The sequence below is a fragment of the Equus caballus genome, chromosome 18, assembly GCF_041296265.1.
Source record: "Equus caballus isolate H_3958 breed thoroughbred chromosome 18, TB-T2T, whole genome shotgun sequence".
NCBI lineage: Eukaryota > Metazoa > Chordata > Mammalia > Perissodactyla > Equidae > Equus > Equus caballus.
Window position 1 is genome coordinate 46,171,460 of NC_091701.1, and position 26,623 is coordinate 46,198,082.

Genomic DNA, 26,623 nt, shown 5'->3' on the forward strand with positions numbered 1-26,623 from the left:
AGAGACAGTTTAGTGTTGTAAAACTTCTCTAGGGAGAGAGTGCATTTCTTTGACAGTCTCATGAAGGCTATCGTCTCCACTCCAAGAAATCCTGAGAGGGAACCTGTGAGTCCCGTTTGACGACCCTCTGTAAAAAGTGACTCCCAGTGGGAGAAGACAAGGGCAGTTTGAAAAGTTTTGATCAGAGAATCTTGGCATTTAGAATATAGTTTATGGTGGGTGCTCTCTAGGAACCAAAATACAACTTGAATTTGAAGGTTTGAACTTACTTCCCAGAAGAAAGAAAGAAAACCTCCAAGCGACAGAGTTCTTAGGAGGCCTGCCATGAGGCAAGTTGAAATGTGAAGGCAGCTGGGTAAATCCATTAAGATTTGGAAAAATAAATTCTTGACTTTCCTAGAAGCTCACAAATGGCTTATAGCCACAACTTTCTTCCAAAATAAAAAAAGTAGATTTTTAAAAATCTCTAATTGTTTGAATTAAAATATTATGTTTCAAATGTCTCACCTGGAAGTAGAGATATAAGGAAAGAAAGGCAGGTGAGCTAACAGTCTAAGATAAATTCAATTTTTTGGTGATAGTGGCACACTTGATTTTGAGATTCTAGTATACTTTGATGTATATAATGCTATACAGTTTGCAACTGCTTTTTCCAAAGATTTTTGCCTTTGATTCCTCACAACACAAACCTTAAGCTCAAATCCTGCTTTTCTGACTTCAAGCACCCTGCTTTTTGCTGTAAATTAAAAATGCTTGGAGGTAGTCACAGTGGATTTGGGTACAGTCAAGAGGTTATTGTGCATTTATTGTCATTAATTTATAAGCCAGAAAATGGCCATTCACAATAAGGAAATTTGTGTTTTAACACTAAACTGTTACCTCTATTTCCAATGGAAATTCTGACTTGTTTTGTAAAGAGCTGTCATCTTCATTAGGAGCTGTTGCGCATCCAATTAGCTTTGTGTCTTGATTTTGGCAGAATAAGGTATACTTATGCTTACTGTGTTTCTGCCAGAATATATTTTGAAAACTGAAAATGCTTTTGATGTGCCTAGTATCTTGTTTTGATAGTTAAATAAAATATGGTTCTATTTTCCAGATAGTAAACAAGTTAAAAGTAATGCATATTCCTAAGATTCTCTCTCAGAGTTTTAATTATGTTTCATGTCAGTTTTTATTGTTTTAATTTAATATGAACACTCTCTTTTATTTTGCATTCATTACTCATTCATTTATTCATTTGCAAATATTTATTGAGCACCTACTATGTGGAGATATTCTTTTAGGCATTGGGATGCAACATTGAACAAAACAAAGTTCCTGCTCTCTTATGGTTACATTCATGTGTGTGTATGTGTGTTTGGGAGGAGAAAGATAATAAAAATAAATCATATGTCAGCTAGTGCTAAGTGCTATTAAGAAAAATAAAGCAGTGTAAAAAGAGAAGAGTCACAAGGAACTGTTTTGGATGGTATGGTCAGGGAAGTCCTCTCTGAAAAGTTACCATTTGAGCAGAGATCCAAAGGAAGTGAGGGAGTGAGACATGAAAACCTAGGGGAAAAGTAAGTGTAAGGGGAATAGCAAATATGAAGGAAAAGAATGAAGGTAGAATTGCAAGGATCAGCAAGGAGACCAGAGTGATTGGAGCAGAGTGGGAGAGGCAGAGAGTGGTAGTCAGTGAGAGTGGAGGTGAGGGGCTGAGGTGGTAGGCCATGGTGAGGACACCAGATTTACTCTGAATGAGATGGGGAGAAATCACTGAAAGGTTTTCAGCAGAAGAATGTCATGACCTGACTCACATTTTTAAAAGGTCACTCTGGCTGCTATGTGGGGAATAGACTGCACGGGGGGGTGGGAGGGGGGTGGGGGGAAGGGTGGAAACAAGAAGGCAGATTTGGAGCCTACTGCCATTATGAAGGCAAGGGATGATGGTGGCTTGCACTGCGGTGGAAGAAATGAGGGTGGCAAAATGTGACCAAACTTAGATGTGTTTTGCAGAAGATCTGACAGGATTTGCTAAGCAATTGGATGTGGAGTATGAGAGAATCAGTAGACCTAAGGATGACTTCAAGTGTTTAGTTTGGCCAAGAAAGAAAAATGTGCTTGCTGTTGACGGAGCTTGGGATGACTTCAGGTGGAGCAGTATGGTGGGTAAACTCGAGCTTGGGTTTAAACATGTTATTTTTGAGATGCCTGTTAGACAATATCAATCAAAAGGTTAGCACAGTTTTATTAATACCTGAAATAAAAAATTTAAAAGATTAAAAAGATCCTTTTTTCCTGATATTATATAAGGTTAGTCTGCCTCTTTTATTTTATTTATTATACTAAAGCTCTTAAAGAGATATTGTTCTGGGATATATCCTTCTTTTGAAAAATGTACTCTAGTTGGTGTCTTGGCCTATATATTTAGAAAATAATACAGGATGTAACCATTTTGTTCCCAGTTCTAACCCTTGAAATCTGCCTAGATGTGGAGTTTCTATCCTTTTCAGTGCATGATGTCACCAATACAAAATCAATACCTACATTGGTTTTTTTAGTATTTGGATATTTGTTATAATTATCTGAAATCATACTATTTTAGTCACTCACCAAACTCTAGGAATTTTTAAAGTATGTAATTGATAAACTAAATCCACAGTAATTTTTAAAAGTTAACAGATTTTGAAACTCTCTATTTAGAGGCACCTGTTAAACCACAAGCATAAAAACCTGACTCTAGTTATGTTTTATTTTGTTTTAAAAGCAAAATAGTTTTATTTGCTTTCCTTTTTTGAGTGTCTGTCAGGATCTTTAACTTAAGAGTATTTTTTATTATTAAAATGATAGTGGTGCAATGTGGAAAACACCTATTTGAGCATAATGCTTTATCAATTATGACTTACTGGACAATAATCATTCTTTCCAGTGTTTATTAATATTGAAATATATATTTTACTTCATTATATATAATTAAATTCTACCACTATAAAGAGTAAATATTTTTTAAGGGTCATAAAACCATGGCTCAGTCCATTATGTAAAGTAAATCTCTTGAGGCTATTAATTTTCATCCTATATTTATCCTCTATCCTCCCTGTAAAAAAAAAAAAAACTGTAGAAACTTGTGTACTCTATATATGTGAAGGTAAATTCCATGCTGTATTTTTGTTTCATATTAATAAATACATAATCAAAAATCACTAAAAAGAAATATTCCATTTAGGAATAAATGAATTGCAAAATTGACTTCATTCAGTAGTCAACAGACACTGTGAAATGGGAAGGGTATAGTGGTTATCAGTACAGACATGGTCCCTGCCCTCATGAAGCTGACAGTCTAGCAGAAAAGATCAACATTAAATTTAGTCATTGGAGGAATGGTATAAAGTGCTACAGGGAAATATAACTGGCAGATCGAAACAGGTAAGATGCTATTGCGAACAGCTTTCTACTAGAAATAACTTTTAATCTGAGTACTGAAGAAAAAGTATGTGTTACCTATGGTGAAGTAGAGAGCATTTCTAGGGAAAAGAGGCAGCATTTGCAAAGACCTTGATTTGAAAAAAAACATTTCATTTGATGATGTAAAACAATTGCAGTGATATTGGACTGGGGAGAGCACAATGTAGAGTAAAGAATATGAAACTAGTCAAGTAGACAAGGGTTGGACTCCCTAGAATCTTGACCATGTTAAGACATTTGATCATCATCCTAAGAGTAGTGGAAAGCTATTGAAATGATCTGAATTACATTTACAAAGGTCATTTTGGCACAGTGTGCAGAATTGATTGAAAGGAAGCAAACATGGATTCAGAAATACCAATTTGGAGGAAACTGCAATAATCTAGGTTAGACTTAATGGACACTTGAACCACGTAGTGATGTGGGCATGGAAAAAAGTACACTGAGTCGAGAGATAGGAGGTAGAATTGACAAAATTTGGTGCTAAGTTGAATGTGGAGGTTTAGGGAGAGAGAGAAATCCAAGTTTGCCCCTAGGTTCCTGGCTATATCATGGGGTATCTTCTAAAATACAGAGATGTCAAAGGAGCAGTATTTGGGGGGAGGGGAGTAGAGAGGTGGGATAAAAAGATTTTTAGTTCAGTCTTAGGACCCAAAATCTTTTAAATGATTTTTAAGTGTCAATGAGATATGTAAGTTTAGATGTCATATGGACAATGGGTGTGTGGAGTTCAGAAGAGAGGTTTAGCTTCTAGAGAGAAATATTTGAGATTCATGGGTACATAAATGGTACTTGAAGCCATGTTTGTTGATGAGCTCTACTAGGATGAGTATAGATGGAGAAGGTTGTGGCTTAGATATCCTATGTCCTTTTCATACAAGGAATTACAGCATTTCAAAGCATGCAAAGAGATTTTTGCCCATGAGGAATGAAGAAAGCAGGGAATTAAGAATTCATAAAAGCAAAGGGAAGAGAATATAATGAAACAGGGAAGAACCATCCTTGTGGAATGCTGTTGAGAGAGCATGTCAGATAAGAACTCAACGTTATACTTTTGTTTTCAGTAACAAAATATGGAGAGTTTGTCATTTTTAGAAAGAAAAGCTAGTAGGCTGAGGATGTGATAGATACATGAGCAAAAGAAAGGATAAACAGCTCTTTGAAGAAATTGCCTGTGAAATAGAGCAAAGAGTTAGGGTGGTAAGTAGTTAAAGGGGATTGTGGGTTACAGGAAGGTATTATTTTTCCCCCTGAGATAGGAGAGACTTAAGCAAGTTTATGTTGATAGGAAGAGGCCAATAGAGTAGGAGATAATAAAGATAAGAGAAAGGAGAGGTAAGAGATTTCTGAAGTATTCTAGAAGTGTAGAAGGTGTCCAGAGTATGAGTGGAGGGATTGAAAATTTCCCCCACTGAAAATGGAAGGGGGAAAAATAGCTCTCAATACAGAGATGTTTGTCAGTTTAAGGGTGAGAAGTAGAGATGTGGCAGGTCTGATGCTATCTCTTCTCTCAGTGAAGTAAGGAATAAGGTCATCACCTTGAGGTGGGGAAGGAAGGAAGAAGGTTGGAGGGCAAAGGAGAGTGGAGAATATTTGAAATTGTCTTTTCAGAAAGTAGGAGATGGAGCAAAGTGGAGATATACAGGCCTGTCTTAAGGACCATTGAGGTGGGGAACCATGCATTTAGAATGGTGCCAATCTGCTAGGAGGAGTTATTTTCTCCAGGAGGGCCTAGCAGGCTAGCAGACACAGAGGATCCTCTAGTTTTATATACTAATAGCAAATCATCTTTAATTTTATCTTATTTTTTGTTCATTTTTAGCAATAAAGGAAAAACACATTTCATCTTTGAAATGATATTTTTCTGTGTTCTCTAGGTTGTAGTGCCCTCACGTGGCTGATCCACATCATTCACTTACGACTGTTTTCATGTCCATGCATTTGAACAAGCTAAGAATTGAGCATGCCCCCTATATCGCTGCTAGTAAAAACAAAAAGTCAATGTTGCTTTGAGAAAACCAGTTGTAAGTGAAAAGGAACTTCCTTTATAGATTAACACAACATTGGCTACTCACTATCCTCTTTTACTGAACTTAAAATTATGTTGATGTTTCGTTATGTGGAAGTAATGTGAAGATTTATAATAAAAATAAAGAGTGAGAAGGGTTATGAATAACACATATTCACTCTCTGGGATTTTTATAATTGTGTCTAAACTTACATTGATAAAGGCTGTTGTTTTGCATAATTGAATCCTGAATCCTTCTTGTGCTTTTTATTAAATATGAAAGTCATTTCAATTATCTGACTACTGAATATTTCTTAAAGAGCTTTTGTTGTTTTTCAATAGAAAGGAAAGTGAAGGGCATTGGCTCTGTCTACAAAGGCAAGGTGGGGTAGAGTGAAACAAACCAGATGTTCGTTATAAGTGTTCTCTGTGATTCGGGAAATTAGGAAAGCCATTTGTTGAGCATCTGCTATGGACCAGGCACTTTAAGTTGTAACAGGCTTAACATATTTTAACTAGTTTGATCCTCACAGCAATCCTGTGAAATGGTTATTTTTTCTCGCTTTTATAGTGAAATGAACCACGGCTCAGGGAAATTAAGAAGTAATATAGCCACAGTTACAAACCCAAGAAATGCCAGCACTAACACAAGCCATCTTCTCTTACTATTCAAAATTTTATGAGCAATTACAGTATATTATACACTCCACTTAGAATGGATGTTAGAAACATTCCACCAGGGTGACCCTTAGCATGGAGTTATAATGCATTTAATTAATTACTTGAATTCTCTTGCTGAATTTTTGTCAGAGTTTACATATATGCTAAGCTTGCAGTTCAGTTGTTGTCTGTCATTAAAAAACTTAAATTGGCAAATTATTTACCTATGAACTAATTTCTTTGCATTTAATCTTTTTAATTACTAAAAGCTCCTAACTAGCCTCAAAATAGTTGATGGCTTGGCCTGACATGGCCCAGATATGGGGTTGTTAAAGTTACAGAAATGTAGGGGCCAGCCTGGTGGCATAGTGTTTAAATTCGTGGGTTCCACTTCGGCACCCTGGAGTTTGCAGGTTTGGATCCCAGGCTCTGACCTGCACACGGCTCATCAAGGCATGTTATGGCAGCATCCCACATATGAAATAGAGGAAGACTGGCACAGATGTTAGCTCAGTGACAATCTTCCTAAAGTAGAAGGAGAGGATTGACAATGAATGTTAACTTAAGGCCAATCTTCCTCACCAAAAAAAATTTGCAGAAATGGAAAATACAAGCAAGAATAAATTAATAAGGGCATAAAAGTCCTAAATTTCATGATGGTGAAAGGGATGGTGGTGTATGAAAGTGAGATTTTCTGTTGAACTTTGTCTTCCTTGACAGTATTCTACGTTATTCAATGTGCTCATTATGTGCACTATCCTTACCAACTGTGTATTTATGACCATGAGTAACCCTCCAGACTGGACAAAGAATGTGGAGTAAGTAGAAAATAAAGGGTATCTTTCAATATTGTCGGTCCTTTAGATTTCAAATTGTGCATTTAACATCTTGAGGTCTCACCAGTTTCTTGGCAAATCATACTAGCTACTCCAAACCAGACAAGTTAGACAATCTTTCAAGTTCATTTCAATCAGGAATTTCCTTTAGGACAAAGCTTGCATGGCTCATTCAGTTGCTCAAATTACTGCACTGGTTTGACTGCTAATATTTGTAGCTGTCTACCTTCCTTGTGAGTCTCACAATCTTTCGGAGACCACCAGTGATTACTAATATTCAATGATAAAAATTACACCTAGTTTGTTTGTTCTTTTTCTCATGCCTATCACCTTGCTATGTTTTTTTAGTATCTATTTCATGACTCTTAATGTTGCATATTTTATTAAACACAAATGCTTCATTCATTTTTGGATTAATACCTGTTTGCTTAAATCAGACCAAAAGCTGGTGTATTTTAGACAATATCTTCATATAGAACTATCTTATCCGAGTCTTCAAATTAATTAATGTAGCAAGTACATACTCATTTGGTTAGTCAATGAGAATGTCTTTCAGAATATAACATTTCTTTTTGCCTTAAGCCCTTCCTAAGCTCTGCAGCCTGGGGAGACCCATATAGATCGAAGCCTCTAATTTTTCTTTGTTAAGTCTCCTTTAAGATATGTACATGTAAGTTACCTACCAGATCTTTAATGTGGGCTTGGCTATTTTCTCTCAGGTACACCTTTACAGGAATTTATACTTTTGAATCACTTATAAAAATACTTGCAAGGGGCTTTTGTTTAGAAGATTTCACGTTTCTACGGGATCCATGGAATTGGTTGGATTTCACAGTTATTACTTTTGCGTAAGTATCTTAATGTATTTTCCATCCTGGAAGAGTAAATCCTTGGTGGGAACCTACGCGATATTTCTCCTTGGTGGCTTCCCTTCACAGATCAAGCACTTTTCTTAGTTATGTGAATTTAGAATATTTTTCTTTCAATCAGATTATGAACTTTGGAGACATTAGGAACTCTCATAATAAATTCTTTGACTTTGGTTTCAATTCGCGCTGTAAAGTAATAAACTTTCCTAAGTAAAAGAAATTATGATTGATCACAATGCCATTTTTCTCTTAACTGGGAAATCTGGTGGCAGCACTCATTGAAGTTGAAAAGGTCTTGATGAAAGACCAACTTAGACTTAGATTTCCCTAAATTCTGAATAACTCTGATTTAATTCTACAGGTATGTAACAGAATTTGTAAACCTAGGCAATGTTTCAGCTCTTCGAACTTTCAGAGTATTGAGAGCTTTGAAAACTATTTCTGTAATTCCAGGTAAGAAGAAACTGGTATAAGGTGGTAGGTCCCTTATATCTCCAACTGTTTCTTGTGTGTTATTGTGTTTGTGTGTGAACTCCCTATTACAGATATGTGACAGAGTTTGTGGACCTGGGCAATGTCTCAGCATTGAGAACATTCAGAGTTCTCCGAGCATTGAAAACAATCTCAGTCATTCCAGGTGAGAGCGAGGTTAAACACCGAGGCTGACTTTAGCTCCGTTGGTGCTACAATCACAGCTTTTGTGCCTAAGCCTTGTTGCTTGTCACCTGTTGCAAATAAATATGTAAAAAAGCAAGAATCAGTACGTCATATTTTGGATGGATTTGATTCTTGGCTTTTACTAATTGCTTTCTTTAAAACTGTTCTAAATCAGCCTTTGAGTTTAACAAGTTTTTGCATGAGGCATTTGCAGTAACAGGCTACATGGTTTGCATCCTATAACATCAAGCTTTTTGCATAGAAGCTAAACTATGAGACATTCAAACTGATGCAAATTTGACCATTAGGTCGAAAACTGGTAATTTTCTTAACGCAGATAAATGAAAGAGCAAGGGATAGCATGAGGGCTGCATGGGGCTCAGTTTTCAGATGTCTTCCTTTTTTAACCCACACTCAAGCTTGCAGAATTCACAAATATATAACTTCATAATTCAATGACTTCAAGATTTCTTACTACTCTATTCATATAGATTTTTCTAAAATCAATAAGAGGTTAGGGAGTAAGACATCTGCAAATAAAAGCAAAATATTTACACGAGGTTGATGTTTAAGCATGAGTAACAAAATCATTTCTTTTGCTACAAGGAGTGTTTGGAAATACAATTTTGGTTCATTTCCATTCACGGTTTTCTAATGAACGTACAAGTTCTGCTTTCATTCATTTTCACCAGCTAGCAGGCTTCTCATAAAAATGTTATACAATCACAAACATTAAACTAATAGTGTTGGCATTCTGCATGACATCTTTATTTTCCAGGACAAGCTCATGATGTTTTTGTCGGTAAAGTGGCTGTTGAATAGTATATTTAAATTCCTCCCTCTGATTTTGTTTGTAGGCTTGAAGACCATCGTGGGGGCCCTGATCCAGTCGGTGAAGAAGCTTTCAGATGTAATGATCCTGACTGTGTTCTGTCTGAGCGTGTTTGCACTAATAGGACTACAGCTGTTTATGGGCAACCTGCGGAATAAATGTTTGCAATGGCCCCCAGATAATTCTTCCTTTGAAATCAACATCACTTCCTTCTTTAATAACTCACTGGATGGGAACGGTACCATTTTCAATAGGACAGTGAGCATGTTTAACTGGGATGACTATATTGAAGATAAAAGTAAGATATACTTTTTTAGCTATTAAGTTTAGTTCTTTAAATATTAAAATATATACATATATATAAGTGGAAATTGTCTCTATTTTCATATGAACCAAATGACTTAGACCAATTTAAGATTACTTAATACGTGATACAGAAATCAAATATCTTACTTCTTTTTCCTTATCATCAATCAACATGATAAAAGTTACCGTTTGAAAATGTATCTTTTCCTAAGCCGGTGTTGAAAGCAATACCATTTCATACTATCTAAACAAAAATATTTGTTTAGTAGACATTAATCAGGAGTTTTCACTTCATCTAAAGGAGTCATCTTAATAAATAAGTCAGTAGTTTGAACTATTCAGTGTATTATACTGAAATGTTTTTTAAGAAGACTGGGGAAAAATAATTTAGTCCTATTTGTTTGGCTCAGTGTATGTGTTGAGTGCATATGATATATCTGGAAATAGAGAATCCATTCACCAAGATGAAATCTGAATTTCTGTACTCATCAGAAAGTTGAACAACCTCAATCCAGCCATTCACTTATTGATGATGGAAGATAAATCCAAAACCTACCTTTATGATATTCTTATTTCAATTCATCCCTTTGGTGTCAGTCATTGTATTAGAGTTATTCATTCATATACAGTCATGAAGGGCTTAATGATGGGGGTGCATTCTGAGAAATGCATTGTTAGGCAATTTTGTTGTTGTCCAAATATCATAGAGTACTTACACAAACCTAGATGGTATAGCCTACTACACACCTAAGCTATATGGTACTAATCTTATGGGGCCACCATTGTATATGTGGTCCGTCATTGACCAAAATGTCGTTATGTGACACATAACTAGTTTGATTTTATTTTAGAGATGGACACTTATGATGCCATATGCTTCAGTATAATTTGTTATCATTGAAGCCAACACCTCTGTCATTTGGATTTCCAAGTCCACCCCTGTCTAAGTACAATTAGCTAGCCAACTTCTATTGACCTCTTGATTATCAGTACTACACTGGGACACTTACTCTGAGGTTAGAAACTTCATGGTTTTTAGAACCATATGAAATTTTATCATTTTTCACATTATATTACTGTTTTAAGACTTAGCATTCTCATGAAGACTTATACTGAGGAAAGTAAGATGCATTGGATAAATGAATAAAGAAAACAAATTATCCCATTATTTATGGGGTTTCTCATTTATTAAAATTATAATAGCAGCACAGTGACAATCTTTGCACATAAATCTTTTCTCTATTTCTGATTGTTTCCTTCAGCTGGACTTATATTAATGGGATTTGTTTGGGTTGATGGGTATGACCAGATTAAGGCTATAGAGATATAGTGTCAGATTGCTCTACAGAGAGATCGTACCAATATATATCCCCTACAGTAGTGGTCATCTTACTGAAGTCTTGCTAATATTGGCTATTTCCATATTTTAAAATCTTTTGGTAGAAGAAAACGTGTATCCTCTTGTTCCTTAATTATTAATGCTGTAGAATTTTTAAAATATGTTCATTACTATTATTAACAGGCTATATATTTCATATAATGTGAATTATCTGTTGATATTTTTACCTGATATTCTACCAGGTGATGTTATATTTTGGAGGATCCATATGAACATTTTAATTTACCAAGTATATTAACATTTGTGTTTTTTGTCAAATATATTCTCCAGCTAATTTTTTACCTTATTGCTTATATTTGATGCCTAGTGATGTTGACTTTTAGGCAATCAAATCATCAGATTTGTTTTCATTTTTTCTATATTTAAGTTTAGAAAATGCTTCTTGATTCGGGATTAATAAAAATATTCACTTAGATATTCTACATGTAAAGCAACCACCTATATATTCTATACATATATTTTTAAAACCCTGTGAATTCTTTATGACATATAAATGGACTTGTCTTTAAATCTTTAACCTTTAAAAATCTGGAATTATTTTTTGATATATGTTGTGAGGTAAGGATCTAAAACTTCTCAGAAAAATATGACCCAGATATATATTAAGGTATTCCTTAAGTTTAGGCTTTAAGTATTCCTAAAAGCAATTATAATAACTTTTTTGTGAGGGATATGTGTGTGTATGTCTTTGTATATAAATTTGTAAATACGTGTTTATCTATGTGTATGTTTCCTGAGATTATCTTTGCACTTATTAAAGTCATATATAAGGTATTCCTTAAGAATAGAAACTAGATATATTTAGAAAATATATATCTCCAAAGAAACAAGTTTATCTTGTTCATTGAAAGAAAACAATCAAGGCAGAACCCAAAACAACACTTACTTGCAGCACCATAGAAAGAACAAACACCATGCCCACTTTTCACAGGAAATTAAGGTAAAATTGGCAGGAAAAAATATCTTAATCTATTTTGAATTCAGGCAAAAAGTATTTGTAAGACAAAGTTTTATTTGTGTGGAAGTATTTAGAAGCAGCAAGGTTTCCCTTTCTCTTACTTTTTGTGCCAAGCAAACAGCCTTAATTTGGTGGCTCTTTCCTGAAGTATCCCAAGCAATTTAAGTTTATATTTTCAATAAATGCTGATATGAAAATGCTAAAATAGTTATTCCTTTAGAAAAAATTTCTTTTTAAAACAGATTTTCTAAACATTTGTTCAATCGGAAATGTTGTCAGTATTTAATTATTATTAAAATATTTTCATTTAGCCATATACATATTTATTATTTGTCTAGTTCATTATGGTTGGAAAAAACTCTAAGCTTTATTATCCAGACACAATGGCTGAAGTATTTTGAGGGCTTTTTAAATGGTTCTTTCTATTCCTTGTTCTTTAAATAGGTCACTTTTACTTTTTGGAAGGGCAAAATGACGCACTGCTTTGTGGCAACAGCTCAGATGCAGGGTAAGTGATGTTTCGTATTGATTTTCAGTCCACACCGCTTCACCAGCCTCAATAACCCGCCACCTCCCACCCACCTGGCCTCCGCCCACTCCCCATTCAAAGCCCTCCATAAATTCTACTTCACGCTGACTCTCAAAATAGCTGGGATAAGTGTGGATTCTCACCTCCTTCACGCACTCATATGCAGCAATTATTTTTCCATACTAGGTCACAGCTAATCTTCCAAATTAGTTCAATGGAAAATAGAGAGAAAAGCAGTGCACATACATAAGAAGCTTAAGTTAACAGAATTCATAAGCATGTACTTTTATAAGTGTGATATTTTATATATGCTGATGTGCTCTCCATGGCTGAAAATGTAAGATCTCTGAAGATAATGTCTATATCTGAGGCATGGTGCGTGTATGTCTAGTATATTTTAGCTAAGTAGTTAAAAGCACAGACTGGAGAGTTTCCATGGGTTCAAACTCTGACTCCACCATATAATGTCACCTCCTTTTGTCTTAGTTTTCTCATGTGGTAAATGGGTATAGTAATCGGGTTGCTGTAAGAATTACATTGTTTAATGAATATATAGCTATTACAGCACTCAATAAATGCTTTTAATTATTATGAGTGACATCACATGAATGCTTGTAATTTAGAAATATTGTACCTGGAGCTAAAGCCTAGGAAATTCAGAGAAATAGTTACCTTTATCTTATTTGGCAAGATTTTAGAATCATAGGCAGAAGCTAATGTTCTTTCTATGGAAGATGATATTGTAGACATTAGTAACCAATCCCTGTAGCAAAATTCCCAATGGTAACATGCTTTGCATTTGGCTCATATGATAAAGACTATGCTGCCTTTATCTCCAGCCCCCAGTGATAAGTAAAACAGAATGATTTTAATTCCTTGTCTATACTGCACTAAATGCTTTACATACAATATCTTATTCAACGCTTGCACATTTGCGAGGCAGGTTCTGTTATTAGCTCTTTCTTATACATGGGGGCCCAAAGATTAGCAAAGTTAGGAAACTTGCCCAGGATCAAGCAGCCCTGAAGTGTGAGGCACAATATTTAGGCCAGGGCAGCCTGATCTTGAAGGTCGCACTATGAAATCCTCACTGTGCAGAGTCATTCCCTCCTCTCCATTCATCCTTTTTTCACCCCTCTTCCCTACTGCCACACACACACACTGCTGCGTCTTCGGTTTTTCTCTGTAGACTTATTTTTCTGTTCATGTCCATAAGTCCCAGAAGATAGTAGTCATGATATGACTGCTTTTATATAGAGATATGGTCAATATAATAACGACACTTGTGAATCATAGAGGAATCCACAAATAGACTTAGTAGATTCTGTTATGCTGTAAACCAGTCCACATGGATCTGGGTCAAGCACTGGGTGAGGTGAGAGAAATCTGCCTTCCCTTGTCTCCCTTGTGTCCTATAAAACAGACATTGGCATCTATACAAACAGGCAAACCAGCCAACACTTACAGTTACTGACTCCTTTTTTTTTTTTTAACCTGATTACAGCCAGTGTCCAGAAGGATACATCTGTGTGAAGGCTGGTAGAAATCCCAACTATGGCTACACGAGCTTTGACACGTTTAGTTGGGCCTTCTTGTCCTTGTTTCGTCTCATGACTCAAGACTTCTGGGAAAACCTTTATCAACTGGTGAGAACAGATAAAAGGAGTTTTCTGGGAAGCAGGAAATACTGCAATCAAGAGAATTGCTGTAAAATACTTTATTACTTGGCGTGTGAGTTGGTAACATCCTATATAAAATTTAATAAAATCTCTCTTCCATTTTTGCAGACACTACGTGCTGCTGGGAAAACATACATGATATTTTTTGTGCTGGTCATTTTCTTGGGCTCATTCTACCTTATCAATTTAATCCTGGCTGTGGTGGCCATGGCCTACGAGGAACAGAATCAGGCAACACTTGAAGAGGCTGAACAGAAAGAAGCTGAATTCCAGCAGATGCTTGAACAGTTAAAAAAACAACAGGAAGAAGCTCAGGTATAGTCAACAAGCATAGAGCTCTTTTGTGTTTGTTTATCTCAATTCTCCGACCACACTGGTGGGGTCAGTGGCGTTTAGCATGCAAAATCAGCAGTGGTAACTGACATTCAAAACATGGCAGATATGTTTGGTAAGTGTTAGGAGCCTGTTTGGTTATTAGGAGATTATTATTTTATTTTAATGATTACTGTCAAAAGTAATGGCTTCAAAACATGGAGAATTATAACTGCTTTATTGACATTTTTTCTCCCTTGTGACCCCTCATTTACTCAGGCCCACAAAGTGGTAAGACTTCATGCCCTCAATCAAAGTATTTTCTTAATCTTCTGGGGAAAAGGAATTCAGTTATAGTTGCTTCTTCATTAGTGTCATTAGAGGTGGGAAAGCTCAGAAAACCAGAGTCAAACTGAGAAGATTATTCATAGAATCTGGAAATACAAAGACCTATTTAATGTTTATTTTCTATTTGAAGAGTGTTTAAATGCAAGTTTGTGGATTGCATAAGGAAAACACTGGTATGTAAACATACTAAATCACTACGTTCTCTGCCTCCTACCCTGTAAGTTCTTTAATGTGGACTTGATAAGGCTTCAAAATAAGGCAAGAATTTCTCTAATTATATTTACTTGACTTTAATGGCCTTAACTAATCCAACTGCCTATTTTAACTTTTTCTTGGATCTTGACTACGGTTCCTTTTTAACACTGAGTACTGTAAATATGTGCTAAAAGTCAGATAAATAAAATATACTGGGGTAGCAACAACATTAAATACTATATCTTTCCAAAAATTGTACTATTGTAATTTACAAATTCATTCAGATGCCATGATCTGGGGTTCCCTTATATATAACCTGTAATATGTTTTTGTTTTGCATTTCTTAGTGAAATACTCAATTTAAGTCAAAGAGGAAAAAGAAGTTTATTAAAATAAAATGTTTGACAGAATTAAGTTTAATAATTTAGACTGGCACTAAAAGCCAATGTGAAGTGGAAATGTGATGGATCGGGTTAAAATAGAAAACCTTTCATTTTTAAATTCTTGCCTTCTTAAGATATTGTTTAAATCATAAAAAACATTGTTATGGTATTTGAGTGTCTTGTTCATATTATTAGATAATTAAAAGGCATAGTGTGTTGGGGCCGGCCTGGTGGCGCAGCAGTTAAGTGCGCACGTTCTGCTTTGATGGCCCGGGGTTCGCCGGTTTGGATCCCGGGTGCGGAAATGGTACCACTTGGCAAAAGCCATGCTATGGTAGGCATCCCACATATAAAGCAGAGGAAGATGGGCACAGATGTTAGTTAGCTCAGGGCTAATCTTCCTCAAAAAAAAAAAAAAAAGGCATAGTGTGAGGCCAAACCTTGAAGGATTTCATCAAAATCACATGTATCATCTTCCACATGTCTGTTGATGTTAATACTTTAATTGGTCTAGTGACAATGCATTGTTCTCCAAAATATAGACCAGGATGGAGAATCATCTTTCACGATCATATTCGTGATACTAAAGATAAATGAATCAGTGACATAGATTAATCTTTTTCAGAGTTCGTATGCAACTATCATTGACCTTGTACCTTTCTAGGCAGCAGCTGCAGCAGCGTCTGCTGAATCAAGAGACTTCAGTGGTGCTGGCGGAGTGGGGGTTTTCTCAGAGAGTTCCTCAGTAGCATCAAAGTTGAGCTCTAAGAGCGAAAAAGAGCTGAAAAACAGAAGGAAGAAAAAGAAACAGAAAGAACAGTCTGGAGAAGAAGAGAAGGAGGATGGAGTCCGCAAATCTGAATCTGAAGACAGCATAAGAAGAAAAGGTTTTCGTTTTTCCTTAGAAGGAAGTAGGCTGACATATGAAAAGAGGTTTTCTTCTCCACACCAGGTAAAAATATTAGATTAAATAAATTGTGTTTTCATAAAAAACACATTCTTTTTTAAGATATGCCAGAATTTGGCTATAAAAGCTATAAAACTGCTTTCTGCCTGGATAGCACAATGCTTTCAGAATGGTAAAGATCATCACATGTTTTGTTTATCCCCTCAGAGAATTTGTGATTTTCTCAACTTTTTGGAATCCCAGGGAAGATTTTTAGAACATCGATCCCAGTAGGCTTGGGAAGCTTTGTGGTTTGAGGTTTTGTTAAATCTCAGGGGAATTTTCCACATGAGAAATTATCAACAGATGTTTCCCATCCCTTCTTAGCTACTGTGCCCAGCCCCAGCAAATTGTGGGTTTTCTAAGTGGTAGGTTCCTAGAAGTGAACTGCGAACTTTTTCAGACCATCTGTGAGGTTGTTTCCAACCACACGCAGACTTCCGGTGAAGAGTGCATTCTTCATGCCCTTGTTTCAAGGGGAACTGAAGCAAAAATTTTCTAAAAGTATATCCGAAATTCTTAGGTAGGCATGCACTGAGGAAGATTTATGACACTAAGCAGTAGTATGAAATTGCACTTGGTTATCTCTGTCTCATGTTTAATGTGGCTCTTGCATTGAAAGAATACCATGATTTATTTGGTGTAGAAATTGTTCACCGGATGCCTCTGGCTTATGTACCAACACCAGCTGCTGAAACTTTGAAATTTAGGATCCTTAATCATCGTTGAAATTACCAAGAGAATTAGCAGAAATACAGTTTCTCAGAAGACAAGTTCACCAGTAGTGCAACCTTAATATCTGTAACGTAGCAATAACAATTAGAACGATAGCGTTGATAGCAATGATAAGGACTAACACTTACATAGTACATTGCAACTTGTAATAGAAACTCGTTTCAGCTGCTCACTGCAGTCCTAGGTAGGTACTATAATCATCATCCCCAAGCTACAGATGTGAAGAGAAGGGGAGGACTGAATTCTTTGTCAAGTGCCTGTTTTATGCTTGGCATTCTTTTTAACATTACCATAATTAATGCTAACAGCCCTGCACAGTATTATTTTCACTATTTTTTAGGCTCGTTGAAATTAAATAATTGCTCAATGTCCTTGGCAAGGGCCAAGGTGATGTTCAAATTTGGCCTGACACTGAAACTCTTGAACTTTCCACTTCATCAAGCTGACTAGAAAGAACACCTTAAAAAACTGATGGGGAAATTTACGATTTGATTTCATTTAAAAGGTACATATATTTAAGGTTATACTTGTTCTTTGTACATTTTACAGCAAACATAGTCTCACATAACCCTATGTGTAATATGTGCAAAATTTTTATAGGTCAGCCTGATTCATTCTAAGTCCAGATAAAATTATGAGATGGGATAAATTAAGGGTTAGTGGAATTGAATTCAAATTTAAAATAGAATTTGTTTTCAAGTAAATATCGATATTTGCTTATTGTCATTCACTTTTGTTGTCACATCATTACGATTCCATTAGTGGAGACATTAATCTTAATAAATGTGAATTCCTGTAAAATTGTCTCCTTTTTACATCACTGATCATTTTGAAAAACAGAGAAGGAAGAGAAGAAGGGAGGGAGGGAAAGAGGAAAGAAGGAAGGTAGGTTACCTGAGGGAAAATTGCCTAAATTTGAAACTGCAAATCAGCACATACCTCAGATAGTCTCCAATTTGTTTTATTTCAAATCCACTAGAACTAATTCTAGGTGAAATAGTGAAGCGTGAAAGTGTTGGCTCTGTCCCACCTCTCTGAAACATTGCTCAAAAAATTTTCCCCATATTCTCTTCTTCATGCCTCTATTTCCTAACTTGTGAGCATTATAAGAGGTCACTGACTTATGCAATATGGAATATCTGGTTCAAACTGCTGATCATTTCTTAAGTGATATTTGAATAAAAATAGAGCTAAAGACTTTTTTTATCTGATAAAGAATTAGTCAATTAACTAAGATGATGGAGAGAGAAAGACAGAGAGAGGGAAGGGCAGGGATCCTGAAATAATACTAATCTCACTTTGCAGGCCCCTGGAAGTAATACTGAAAATATCAACCTAGGTAGAAGTTTTCAGCCTGGGTACAGTGATGAAGGGTCCTTGGCTTTTGTTAGACTTTTCAAGGGTCCAAGACCCAAACGTATTGAAAACCATTGTTTTGTAGCGACACAATGGAAAGGTGATTGTGTTGGTAACCATTTCTACTTTCATACTGTTGAAGACATAATGTAGGCCTTTACCACAAGGTTATAATTTTTTCAGTAGAGTAGGAAGGCTGTATGAAATATTTCTTAGACTTCAATGTGACTTGCTAGCGTCGGAGAGGGGAGACAAAGAAGTCAAGAGTGCAATCTCTAATCAAGTCTCAAGACAATCTGAGTATTTTATTTTGAAACCTTTATAAGATACTGTTGACCTTCTTAAGTTATTAGTTCCCTCCCTATTTGTGATAAACCAGGAGTTTTGCTTTTTAAAACTAGTGTGATAAACTAGTGTTGATTGCTATGGATTTATGCAATTAATGTCAGCAGTGGAAGTTGATGCTAACAGATGGGGCACAATCATTTTTCATATAGCTGTCACATGTAAACTATGCTCTTGTATGGCCAATTCACCTTTGAACTTTAAGAAACATTGTGTACAATTTCATAACTTTTTTCCCTCCAACTCTTCTATCGACTGTAATTGAGTAGAGCACTTATAGTTAAAATATAAACTCTTACTGAGTGAACATACCCATAATTTCTATTTTATTTCTTATTGCCAAGCTTTTCTTGTCTGCCTTTCTTTCTGAGGTAATGGTAACCAGTAGATCACAAATCCTGTAACTATTCAAAGTCACTTGTGAAAAGAGACATGAAAGAAATTGGGTAGTCTAGGAAAGACTTAAAAAAATTTGCGTGGAAAATAGTAAAGGAAAAAAATGAATCTTACTAATGAAATAATAGCATGAAATAATAGGATAATTGATAATAGGATAATAGAAATGGATAATAGGTAATGGGCACAGGAAAAAGCAGGAATAACATCTGTTGAGGGAGCAGATTGGTGTTCTTAGATGTACTTCTTTCTGTAAATAATGAATAGGATCCCATAACATACGATAGTGGTTTACAGATGTTTATGGGCGTTATTGAGAAAAATCATTCTTTACCTGAAAAGAAAATTAGAAGCATACTTATTAGTCAGGAAATGTAAAAAAATATAGGTACAAAATAATTTTAGTTAGCTTTAAATCTTTTGGAGAGAAAAAGACAAAACTAACAATGTTTAAATGATGAACTTAGTATTTTTTCTGTGAGTAGTCATAGAAATCCAACTCAAGCCAGATTAAGTGAAAAAGAGAATTGATTCGATCATATAAATAATACTGATGAGTAGCTTTAAGCAAGGCGGATCCAAGGGCTCAAAACTTGTTATCATGATTAAGTGTTTCTCCACATCTCAGCCCAGGTTCCTCCAGTGTGGTGGCAAGAAGCCCACCGTAGCTCCAAACTTATATTCAGTATTTTTAGCAACACCAATTTGAAAATGCACCTCTTTTGCAACAATTCTAAAAGAAAGAAGTGGCTGTGAATGGACCAAACAGGGTCTCCTGTCCATCTTTAAACCATTCTCTGTGGTCAGAGGTGTGGAATACAGTCATTGACTAGGCCTGAGTCATGGTCTTGCCTGAGGAACATTTCTCAGAGATAAGCAGGATGCTGTCAACAGAAGAAGGAGAAATGGATACTGGACAAGCAAACACAAGTGTTCACTAGAGTGAGGTTATAAAAGTAGACTAGTGATAAACAGGAAGTGATTCCTTGTGCTCAGTGCTACTGTACTTAAGAATCAGAGTAAACTGCATGATGACAGTGGCAGTGTAGCTATTTAGAATATTGTTAAACGATTGTGACCAGACACTTGGTGAAAACCAGGTTTTTGTAAATATGGTGCTGTTCAGATTTCTTGAGACAGATAGGAGAATGAAAATCAGAGAATGAGTCATACATTTCTTTCAGCTTGATTTGTGTAATTTATTCATGAAGACCATTACAAAATATGCAAAGAGAGGGAGAGAAACTGCTCCTTATACTATAATTAAACAGACCTACTAGTAAGATTGATTTTATTTTCCTCTGTGGTAAGATTTGCATCAGGTTGTGGTCCCTAGAGGGTATGTTCTTACTGGGTATATTTTTGGCTTCAAAGGATCTAAATGTACGTGTGTTCTTACTTGCTTTCCATTGGATTGTTAAGTGAGATTAGCTTCCAGAGAAGAGTTTAGCAAAAATTTCAGTTCTAGGTGTCAGAAATGGGACAAACAATGTTGAGGGGTATGTGACTATCTTAAGGCATGGTAAAGTAGAAGAAAATGACAGAAAATGAGAGAGCAGAAGATGAAAATGAAAGAAGGGAGAAAAAGGGAAAGTAAAATGAAAGAGGTGAACCCAGTAGAGAGTTCCAGAACACCACCAGCAGTTACCACATGACCCCTTGATTCCACCTGTCCGATGACTTACCCTTAGGTAAATCACCAACTATGAAACAGCAAATCCAGTCCCATATTTTTCAGGATGCCAGTTCTAATTCTGATCATGTGGGTTTTGTTTCCCTTCTTGTTATCCATAGTCTTTATTGAGCATCCGTGGCTCCCTTTTCTCTCCAAGACGCAACAGTAGGGCGAGCCTTTTCAGCTTCAGAGGGCGAGCAAAGGATATTGGCTCGGAGAATGATTTTGCTGATGACGAGCACAGCACCTTTGAAGACAATGACAGCCGAAGAGACTCTCTGTTCGTGCCGCACAGACATGGAGAGCGGCGCCACAGCAACGTCAGCCAGGCCAGCCGTGCCTCCAGGGTGCTCCCCATTCTGCCCATGAACGGGAAGATGCACAGCGCTGTGGATTGCAATGGAGTGGTCTCCCTGGTCGGAGGCCCTTCTGCCCTCACGTCTCCTGCTGGGCAGCTCCTGCCAGAGGTGAGGCCAGTGAAAATGCAGCTGTTGGCAAGGGAGCTGTGGCTGGTGGGGGTGGTTTTTGATTTCTACATCTACAAATTTTGCTGAATCTATGGCTTAAAGGCCGGGGGTTTGTTCAATCAAGCTATGAACTTATTTTGTCAAACAGTTCCGTTCAGATTTTTCTACAAATGAATGAAAAACATAGGATGGGTCTTGTAGAATATACTAATTAGAAGTATTCCTTCGTCATTATTACTACAGTAATATAACTTGCCAAAAAGCACAGCAACAACTTATCAAGCATAATGTTTAATATAATCAAATTAAATACAAGAAAGAAAGAAATATTCATCTTAGGGATCTTACCTCTGTTCATTTGAAAGGAGAATTTGATGCTTCCTCTTGAAGTAGGTACTCTTACTAACTATGTGATATCCTGCAGGGAAACATTCTTCCTCTTTGCAGGTCAGAGTGCAACAACACTTTTTAGCACTCTCTCAAATGACCCCAGCCATTGTACATCCGTGTGATGAAGAAGTCACTCAAAGTACTTGAAAAATCGTGTTGTAATTTTTAGAGCAAATTTCACTCTTTAAATTACTGTCATGAATTCTTCTTGTAAACAAAGTGACCCTAAATCAAGCATATGGGGAAGAGTTTCAACTAAATACCAGATACTCACAGGGACATGTAATTGACATTTCCTTTGTGAAACGTAAGGTGCTTTTTAACTTTGGTAAGTAGGATTTCATTTACCAATATAAAAGTATTCTAGCCATGTCGTTTGGTTGTATTTTATACTTTGCTGAATCATATTAAAATCTTCTTTGTATGATTTTTGTTTGTCACACAATTCCATTTATTATGGTTGGACAAACATTAAAAGGTAGAAATGGCTAAGGAAATAAATACTTTCATTTTAACCCAGTGTTTCTCAAAATATACTTCACCCTCAGACTACTTATGTCAGAATTCCCTGGAATGGAGTGCTTCTTAAAAATAGAGATTCTTTGTTTCCCCCTCCTCCCACCCCTGGCAACCACCATTCTACTCTCTGCTTCTGAGTTTGACGGTCACAGAGTACAAAGTTTCAGTAATGCAAGATAAATAAGTTCTGGAGACCTACTATATAGCCTAGTGCCTAAAGCTAACAATACTGTATTGTATACCTAAAATTTGCTAAGAGGGTACATCTTATCTCAAGTATTCTTATCACAAATAGCAACAACAACAGTAATAATAATAAAGGCAGGGGGCAAGAGAGGAAGCTTTCGAAGGCAATAGAAATGTTCATGGCCTTGATGGTGGTAATAGGTCACGGGTGTATACTTATCCTCAAACTCATTGAATTTTGTGCATTAAATGTCTATAGCTTTTACATGTCAGTCATTTCTCAATAAAGTGGTTTAAAGAAAAAGTAGAGGTTCCTGGGTCAATCCAGGCTTACTCAGACCAAAAGGGCAGTGAGAACAAGTCAAGGAATCTTCTTCCTTGACAGACATCCCACATGGTTCTTATGCATAATAAAGTATGAGTATCACTGATTTTGATACAAGTTAATTGAGCAAACAAAAACAAATCCACAACTTGTTTGCATAAATACAAAGAGAATATAGTCAGAAAATAATTAGCATTTATCAGTAATTAACATAAAACTCAAGGCCTATCAGAGAAGATGGGATAAATCTCTGAAGAGATTGGGGCAACTCAGGGCCAGTGTGAAGCCAAGGCTGGTGTGATCCCTTCACTTCCTGCTCCCTCCTGCCCAGCCTTCACTCACCGGCAGGTGCTGTGAGGCAGGGCACCGCACTCTGGTGTGACACGAGCTGAAGGCACAGACAGAAGAGGGTGGCTTTGAGAGACTGCAGAGGGGACAGGAGAAAAGAAAATAAACAGCTACAGGCAAAGGACACCCTCCAAAGCACACAACATCTTGGACTTTACATGTAAATTCAAGCATGTAGCTTGAATTTGAAGCAATTTACCTTAAGAAAGAATTTCCTCGGTAATATCATGAGAGATTTTGGAATCTGTCGTTAAAAATTAGACAGATCTAGGATTGTACATTTAGTTCTGCATAGAGCAGAAAGCACTAGATGACTTTTAAGCAACGCTATTTTTTTCTTAAAACTTTGCCTCTCTCTGACCAGGCTAAATACTTTAAATTCTGAGAGACAACCTTTTGATTTAAAGAGCTTTAGTTCACAGATGAATTATTTCTTTTCTCATTAATTTTACTTCTCTTTTACCCTAAAATTAACTTTAGAGTGACCTATATGGATGTTTATCACCATTAATGACAATCCCATCAATTGAGTGAAAACTTTGCTTTTGAATGTGACTGCTTTAGAGATATGAAGGTTAATAAAAACAATGTTACTCATATCACAAATAGGTCAAAGTAGGCGAACAGGACTCATATTGCTATTTTAGAAATAGAGAAAATCCTCGCAGAACTAAAAGTGACTTCTTATTCATTATTAGCACTTCAACCTGCATGTGAAATGCTTGAGTTTGGCCCTTTTTTCTTATGATAATTAACTTCATTGTTTGATCTTCTAAAGTAGGAATAAGTTTCTGCCTATGTTGAAATTCTGGTGAGTTTATTTTAGAATAGAAAAGTAGCAAATCATGATATCATTGTTAAAAATCAAAGACCCCCAAATTGGTGTTATTGCCTTAAATTAGAGTTTCAATGCCAAGGATGAGTTGTTTTGTGGATGGAGTTGTTTTGTGAATGTAAGACAAAGCTATAGGTTAGTTCTAATATTTAGTTTTATTATTAAGGATGTTGGGAAATTTTACCTGTCCATAATGAACAAAAGGATTTTACAAGTGGAGTTCACATTTTAGGGAGCTATTACTGATGCATATTATAGAAACCGTAAGAATTATTTTCATACATTATACCACCTGAATATGCATCTATAAATATGTCATAACTCAACGTGAGAGTAAATCAAGGAACAATATGTTTCACTCTGAAGTCCTAGGTAGGATCAGTTGAAATGCTACAAGGTTATCTATCCAATAGTAGGCATGGTCCCTCCAGCCCAAAGCTCCAAGATACACAGCTGGGCATCCCTGAAAGCTGAGTATCTGATGGGCTTTCAAATACTTCCTAGGAATGATGATTCCCACAAAGTCTTAATGAGCCGTTCTCCTCTGAGAAAGCAGAGTGAACATTTAAAGTAGCACATATTATAGGAATGCTTTGGGTTTTGTTGCCCTTAATTTCATCTGAAATTTTATTTTTAGGGCACAACTACTGAAACAGAAATACGAAAGAGACGGTCCAGTTCTTATCATGTTTCCATGGATTTGTTGGAAGATCCTACAGCAAGGCAAAGAGCCATGAGTATGGCTAGTATTTTGACCAACACCATGGAAGGTACGTCAAAAGTCTTACAGTATAGTTACTTGGTGGGCCTTTGGTAACGATGAAAGAAAATGCTTCCGTAAATTCCAATAAAATTCTTCCTGACTTGATACTACATTATGATTATGTCTTTTACAAAATAAAAGTAAAATCCATGTGCAACACATGGATTCTACTATCTGGTATAGATTTTTACGTTTAACCACCGGGAAGCTGCTGCAAATTCAAGGTACACTTGAAATACTACTTTTGTAGATTAAATTCTAGACTGTTGAAGCTTGTCGTGTGCATGACATTGGAAGGAGGGTAATGATAAATATTTATTTTTATAATGAACCTAACTCATTTGAATTGTATTAACTACTTGAGACACAAGTTATAAAATCCTTTGATGTAACCAGAAAAATTAATGAAAAATATGAATTTGGGTTTGATATTAATCTCTTTGAAGTTTTTAAAATGTTGTAGAACTACTTTTGCCTTTCTCTGACCAGAGGATTATAATCTATCAGCTTTCTCTTTCATTGCAGATGATATCTGAGTAGTTAACATATTATTTAGAGGTCTGGATCTTATAATGCCAAAATAAAGACTTTGGGGACAGCTTGATCTGTGATTGATTCTTGGCTCTACCACAAGTTAAATGTGTTAGTTTATGACTCTAAACTTCATTTTCTTCACCAGTAAAATGTGGATAATCATGTGTAGGCCAAAGTTGTTGTAAGGATTAAATGAGGCATGAAATATAAAGCACCTCCATACCTGGCTTGTAGAAGGCAATCAACAATTATTGTCATTTTCAATTGTTTTATTTTTGTTGTTTTGCTAATTCACATATTTGTGCCTCTCCATGCCGTAAGTGAATTCAGACATCAACTATCAATTTAAACTACTTGGAAAATACTTTTCATATAAAATATATTCTATCCTCCTCCCTTGCCCTCCCTTCCCCTTTTCCCCCTTTCTCTTTTATAACCTCTCTCTTTTCGCCCTTGTATGTGTATAGATGTGTCAAGGGAAAACGAAAGACAGAGAATGAGACAGAGCATGCACACATGCCTTTATTATTGTTATTTATAGTTTCTCTTGATTTGGATAGATTCTTGGAATAAGTCTTTTCCAGTCTGAATGCAAAGATCCCAGGATACTAATACCAGTACCAAAAGCCTAAAAGTCACAGCCAGAAAAAAACTCACAGTGTAGATGGCTGTGTGTATCACAGCCATGTCAGTATTACAAGACCCAATTTTTGTAATGTCCTAATACAGTATCAGAAATCTTTTCACTGATTTCTACGGAATATTAAACTCAGTACGTTCTTCCCCAACCTCGCCTGCATTAGCTTGCACTCCCTGTTCCCCCCCAGCTGCCAGTAGCTTGCTCCTCCCTGTCCCTCCAGGTAAATCTTTTGAAGATTCTCTGGTCTTCTGCTCCTTGCCATAGCAAAACCACTGAGAGGAAGCTGCCAGTGGTTCTGCTACCGATGTCAGCAGCATGTCTGCTCCCTAAAGCAAGAAGTAGAGAAGGAGACAGGGTAAGTCTAAATCAACAGTCCTACTTTGCACTTCTGATAGCATTAAGTCTGAGCTAACGTAAGAAATTACTTAAAAGCATCAACCCACCACTAGAGGGGACTTGTCCGCTAATTAGCATACGAAGTTCAAGATGAGTGCACCCACATCACCCGCCATGGAAATGCGTCTCCTGGAGTTGTTTAGGATGAAAAGGATGTCATTTCAGAAATAAGTACAACTTAGGAAGCAGGGGACTGAGTGTTTGGTTATAATGTCTGCAGAGCTTTTGACTTTATATTTTTGTGACGGACAATGGCTAAGTTTTCATTCCGTTTTTCATTGTTTGTATAGAATGAAAAGTTTATTTTTTCTTCTTTCAGTTATATCTTTATACTTTGAATGTGGCATGG

General features: G+C 36.2%; 1 protein-coding gene across 4 annotated transcripts in view; it reads left to right on the plus strand.

Annotated features, from left to right (window-relative positions):
• The window catches only part of SCN2A (sodium voltage-gated channel alpha subunit 2), a 139,753-nt gene that overhangs the window by 58,777 nt on the left and 54,353 nt on the right, over positions 1–26,623 (plus strand). For 3 of the 4 annotated variants that reach the window (XM_014732515.3, XM_023623059.2, XM_023623060.2), the window contains exons 4-13: positions 6,844–6,933; positions 7,671–7,799; positions 8,366–8,457; positions 9,335–9,607; positions 12,417–12,480; positions 14,006–14,147; positions 14,289–14,495; positions 16,083–16,370; positions 20,991–21,338; positions 24,579–24,711. In XM_014732515.3, coding sequence (XP_014588001.1) covers positions 6,844–6,933; positions 7,671–7,799; positions 8,366–8,457; positions 9,335–9,607; positions 12,417–12,480; positions 14,006–14,147; positions 14,289–14,495; positions 16,083–16,370; positions 20,991–21,338; positions 24,579–24,711 — 1,766 coding nt within the window. Of the gene's footprint in view, positions 1–6,843; positions 6,934–7,670; positions 7,800–8,181; positions 8,274–8,365; positions 8,458–9,334; positions 9,608–12,416; positions 12,481–14,005; positions 14,148–14,288; positions 14,496–16,082; positions 16,371–20,990; positions 21,339–24,578; positions 24,712–26,623 lie in introns of all 4 variants that reach the window. The other variant, XM_023623062.2, reaches the window with a different exon arrangement.